Raw genomic sequence first — 6,000 nt, 5'->3', positions numbered from 1 at the left:
ACATTTACAGACGTCCGCGCCTATAACTTTGACGCTCTGTAGTCTCGTTGGATGACGTTTCCGGACATGGGTTCCTATTCAAAATACGATGTACTCACTCCCCTCTACAAGTCCTAGAAGTCTGTAACGGGAATTTCCGACTACCCTGTATATAGTTTATAGTTAATCTTTTGGATAGTAACGACATTGTTCCGTCGTTATTTCCATTTCGTATAAAATTACTGAGCCATCCATGCTGACTCAGTGTTGATGACACATATCAGGGGAACTACTCTGCACATTTTAGGTAACGTGGTAAATCTGCGTTTCCTTTCACGTACTACTTTCAAATATTTTGTATGATAGGTAATAGCTTTTCTTGTTTCTTCTTTTCATTGATTCACTGTAAATATGAACATGCCCAAATTTAGCCGAAACTTGTCACATCAATAAAATTATGATTTAGGCTGAGTTTTGTTTATAAAATTACAACACATCACTATTTCCCCTGGTGACATAATACCACTCTCCTATGAATGCAGTAGTCAATTGTTGTACGGTGAACCGACGGAAAACGCCCATCAAGATATTCTCATCGCAAGAATGTAAGTTGTGACGTGAGGCAATAGCCACAGCGGGTGATCACACCTCGTGGGAATGAAAGAAAGCGAGTGTTATCTGTCTGTTATCCAACGGCACGCTTATCATATCACGGTTGGAACAGTTTGGTCGAAATCAGTAAATGGAGCAGTTTTGTAATACTCTTGACATTCTGAGATTAGTGAACAAGCCGATATTAAAGGACTTGGAGTGGGGAAAGTTACTATAAGAGTTCGATGCTGACGCTGTCAATCTTATCCGTGGAAAGAGCTGAAACCAACTGACATGTCCGCGCGTTTGGCTTGGTTGCTTTTCTCTGTGGTGGTCTCGGCCGTTGTGGTAAGCAAGCCTATTTGTATATTTATTACAAAAATAGATTCAGAACAAACCACCTGACACTAATCTTTATACATAATCAAAACGTTCATGTTGTAAAAACATAATACGCTGAGACTTGCCGTTACATCTGAAATAGTTGTTGCAGTGCAGTGTACATTACACTTTACGTTGTGCTTGGTGTAAATAAACACTCTGGCTTTTGCAACTCAATCTCTCCAACTGAGAAAGTTCCTTTACTTACAGACTGATACATCACTCTCTTCGAGTGCTACGGAATGCTCTACTGTTTTCAGTTTCATAATCATACAGATCCACCTAAGATGCTGTGTGAAATTTAGATCCGTTCAGTGAATTTATATATGAGGTGAACTTCCAAAATTGACAGATCTTTGACCAGGATCTGAGATTAGTCTTCATGGATGGCCCTTCTTATGAGCTGGTTTTAAATTTTCTGCATTTCCCAGTACTCTCTGTTGCAGCGAGTGTAGCAGTTTGTACTAAAAATTCTCAGTTCCTCCTTTAAACAAGTTTTCAGTGACAGCCGGTCAGCTCAACCAAGCATTCTTGATGAACCCTTTGCCATTGGTAACCATCATTAATGCAATAGAACCATAGTCGTCAATCCTTCTGTCATTGTAAAAATCTCGAAAATACTGACTCCGTTTGTAGCCAGGGGGCCTAAAATATTTCTTTCACGACTGAGTTGTCGGACTAGTTGTTTGAGGCAGTATTAATCAGCAAGAATGTTCGTCCTTATAGCCAGTATCGTATATTTCCCATCCGATACTGTGAAAGTTAGTCACTCCTACTACTACCGCATACATAGGGTATTTCCGTGCTGTTCAGTAAGGCTACCGTTGAATAACTCTGTATCTCACTTTCGGTACTTCTTAAATTCAAGATACAAAGGAATTACGACGTGGACCTGTTTGTGAACATTGATTTTTATCAATGGGCGAAGTTGAAACTTTGTGCCAGACCGGAATTCGAACCCAGGTCTCCTGATTACTAGGCAAATGTTCCGGTCACTGAGCAATGTGAACACATTGATTATCACACCTGTACGGATTACCCTAACACCCCTTCCGCCAGACCCAAATTCTCATCTTATGCGAAAGAACAGTCGCCACTCATACAATTAACCCTTTCATGGATAAAATTCATTTTTTACAGATTTTTAAAATATTAAGGTGTTAACGGTTTCTTTTCAGTCCCATTATTATATTTCCACCACCAAAATATTTTTTAAGTTCTCCATTTTTTCACAACAGGAAGTGGGACACATATGTCCCATGAACCATGAAGAGTTGATAATAGCCAGATCAAGAAAAAAATTGAATAGTAGATGCCACCATTTTATGGATAGTCTGCCTACCATATATCTTTCACGTAGCTGATTAAATCGGTCAGCGCCGCCCATTGTGTTATTGTAATGACTTACTACTTCAGGACAGGATACAATTACCTTAGAACCATCATTCAGTTTTCTTTCAATAAATTTGACATCTTTTGGATTGTTGTATGTGGAAAGAAGGCAAACTGCTTTGTTTTCCTGCCATTTCACAGCAGCTACACTACACTTTACTGCAAACTGAAACTCTCCGCGTTTGAGATCACTTTTTTTGTTTTCTAATATTCCTGGTAGTCCTTTCCTCTTTCCTCTTACAGTTCCACAACTATAGAGACCTTTGTTCCTCAGTCCTTTCATCAACTTGTAAGTTGTGAAGAAATTATCGAAAACAATGATTCTGCCTGTGTAAAAAAAAAAAAAAATGGTTGACACAGTTCCAGAACCAATCGTTCACACATCTGATAATTCTTGAAGTCTTGTATTGGAGTGCTCTATTTACCAGTGTACAAATTTGAAACAAAACTGCTTTTCGAGTCGGCAAGACACCAAATTTTGTAGCCCCTTTTTGTTGGCTTCATGGGCATATACTGTTTGATTCGTCTACTGCTAATGTAGAAGTGCCTCATATACTGCTAAACAGTTTTTTTTAGTGCTGTAATAATGGGTCTAATTTTATAAAGTTTGTCATAGTTTGGATCTGTTTTTGGAGGAAGAATAACACTGTTGCCATTGCAGTGCAGGTTCTGTACGATTTTCTTGTATCTTGACAGTGTCATGACGTTTGAAACTGAACTCACTTTCAACATTGGATCTGAACTCCAGTAACTGTCAGCTGCTGATAGTTGATGGATACCCATTATTATGAGCATGCCTATGAATGCCTTCACTTCAGAAACAGTTATTTCTTTCCATTTGACACTTCTTCTGGGCAGCATATAAATTTGTTTGAAAACATATGTGCTCCATAATGTTTTTGCAAAAAAGTTTCTCAAAATAAACACATTCACTGTCTGTTACACTGAAATCTACTTTCGATTTTGGCTCCATACACAGAATCACAGTGTTTTCAAAACATGTAGTATCATCACCCCAGTCACTGTCAGAATCACTTACATCTTGATCTCCTGTGTCTTCAGTGTTTATAACACATGCATTATGTTCAGCCTTTTCATAAGAGTTCTCATCAGCGAAAATATCAGGAAAGACATTTGCAATTCTACTGTCAGTGTTATTTGTTGTTTGTGAAATGTCTGAACTACCACCTGCTGTTCGATTTTCTGATACCTCATGTGGCATACCACTTCTAGATGACTCTGCATCGGAAGTATTGTCCTCTTCAAGATAATCAGCTTCAGCTTCCGAATCCTCAGGATCATCTGGCAGCGAGAAAATATAATGGAGAATCTCACTGTCTTTCAGTATCTGCAAAATAGTAATCAAAATTCATTAATAGCAAGCTTTAACTGTATTATTTTCAGTGTGAAAAGGAACAAAACAGCATCACATTATATTTCAAACCGTTAAATAACTTTACAAATAATGTCTGTTCACCGCCTTCTCTATTGCCTTTGCGGTGCAGTCCCGATTTTTTCTCAGGTTCAGTACAGTCGTCCCTAGCTGGCAGCACCATGCAGAGCTGGGTGACATATATCCCGACACTAGAACTGGCGCTCAAAGTTAGTGGGACATATATGACCCATCAACCACGAAAGAGTTAAGTCGAGACTGGCCAGTGATTCTTTCAGTGCAACTGCCCACGACGGTCGAGCTCTTACGGGAATCGGAGGAACGCTGCGAGTAATGAGGGTAATGGGCAGGGGCACTACGTCAGTAGTGTGTGGGTTAAGTTGAGAATTTGGGTCTGACGGGAGACGTGCTAGGGTAGTCTGGGCAGCAGCGATGACCACTGTGTCCGGATGGCTCAGTGGTGAGTGCATCTACCTATTAAGCAACAGACCCGAGTTCGAATCCCGATAGAGCATAAATTTTCCCCATTAATGGAAATCAATGCGCACTAGCAGCTACATATCGTAATTCCTTCGTGTCTTATTTGATAACAGGTGCAGGATCAGAATTGTCTCTGTTCTTTCTGACATGTTCCAAAGAACAGACATCACACATATAACTTCTTAAATCCCCGTTTGCCGCACAGCCATGCCATATTCCGGTGCCCCTGACACAACTAAGCCATCAGGACAGTACGATTGGTGGGAGGCAATCACTATCCAACAGTCGTGAGAAGAGTGATGCCAGGCGAGAGCAGGGCCAACTGCTTGAAAATGCTGAAATTATATGTAAGCAGTACGGTCGGTACATATTTCTCCGATGGTCAGGCAACACGTTTTAAGCAGTTTTGTCATCTGATCACATATTGCAAGGTTCACTGAATCGGCCTTTTCGGCGAGCAAGTGGAGGTTTAAATATAATACGGCCTCGTTCCTGGACTTCAGCGCTTTGATGTTCTGTTGGCAACTTGAGCACCGCTCATCTTTAGCACATTCATCTGTATTCCCGTCGCGGTACTCAGTGACCAATTTTGAGGTACAACCGTGAATGTAACATCAGCTTAACTATTGTTTTTATTAATACTGTTTTCAATATCGTTATGTATGTAGGAATATTTAGTAGCAGTTTGTACAAGAATGTTATGCTAATTGCTTTTTGTCGCAGTCTTATTTGTTCAAACTTGTAAACGTAGGACTGTTTGTTATGTTTGCGTATTTGGTTCTATTAAGGGCAATTTGTATTTCGTTTTAAATTACATAAAATAATTATTTAAAAAGTTTTATTCTAAATGTATAATTTTTGTGGATCCATACACAAAATTTATTTTTCCTGTTAAGAATTACTATAAAAGACTGAGGGAGTTACACATTTTTTATTAACATCACTATTCTCACTGGTCTGAAGGGACTCGCCAAGAATTCCTTTCCTTTGCCAACCTCTTCATTTCAGAGCAGCACTTGCAGCCTATGTCCTCAATTATTTGATGGGTGTATTTCCGTCTCTATCTTCCTCTATATCTTTTACCCTGTTGTACCATGGGAGTTATTCCCTGGTGTCGAAAGAAATGTCCTGTCATCCTGTATCTTCTTCTTGTCAGTGTTTTCCACATATTCCTTTCCTCGCGGATTCTGCGAAGAACCTCCTCATTCCATATCGATTCACCTAATTTCCAACATTCTTCTGTAGTAACACATTTCAAGTGCATCTATTCTGTTCTGGTTTTCCCACAGTCCGTGTTTCACTATCATACAATGCTGTGCTCCAAACGTACATTCTTAGAAAGTAATTCCTCAAATTAAGGCCTATGTTTGATACCTGTACACTTCGCTTGGCCAGGAATGCCGCTTCGCCTTTTCTTGTCTTCTTTTCGTTCCTCCTTTCTCTGTCCGTCACGGGTTGCTTTCAGGGTGGCAGAATTCCTTAACTTCGTCTCCTTCGTCATCATCCACTTTGATGTTCAGCTTCTACCAATTCTCGTTTCTGCTACTTCTCATTACTTTTGGTTTTCTTCCGTTTACTCTCTTCTATTTTCTGTAGTCAGACCGTTCATTCCATTCAACAGATATTAGTTCGTCTTCACTTCCGCTGAGGATGGCAATGTCATCAGCGAATTTTATGATTGATATCATTTCATTCTAAAGTTTAATATCACTCTTGAATCTTTCTTTTATTTCCATAAATGCTTCTTGGACGTATAGATTGAACGGTAGGGGTGAAAGACTGCA

At 39.6% G+C, this 6,000-nt stretch overlaps 1 protein-coding gene across 1 annotated transcript in view; it reads left to right on the top strand.

The window, feature by feature from the left end:
* The first annotated feature begins 851 nt into the window (after nt 1–851).
* The window catches only part of LOC124596419 (venom carboxylesterase-6-like), a 107,649-nt gene continuing 102,500 nt past the window's right edge, over nt 852–6,000 (top strand). The window contains exon 1 of the mRNA XM_047135550.1: nt 852–918. Coding sequence (XP_046991506.1) covers nt 865–918 — 54 coding nt within the window. The 5' untranslated portion in view covers nt 852–864. The remainder of the gene's footprint in view (nt 919–6,000) is intronic.

This window comes from Schistocerca americana, chromosome 2 (assembly GCF_021461395.2).
Source record: "Schistocerca americana isolate TAMUIC-IGC-003095 chromosome 2, iqSchAmer2.1, whole genome shotgun sequence".
In the NCBI taxonomy this organism is placed as follows: domain Eukaryota; kingdom Metazoa; phylum Arthropoda; class Insecta; order Orthoptera; family Acrididae; genus Schistocerca; species Schistocerca americana.
Note: the sequence above shows the minus strand (reverse complement) of the source record. Positions and strands in the feature narration are given on the sequence as shown.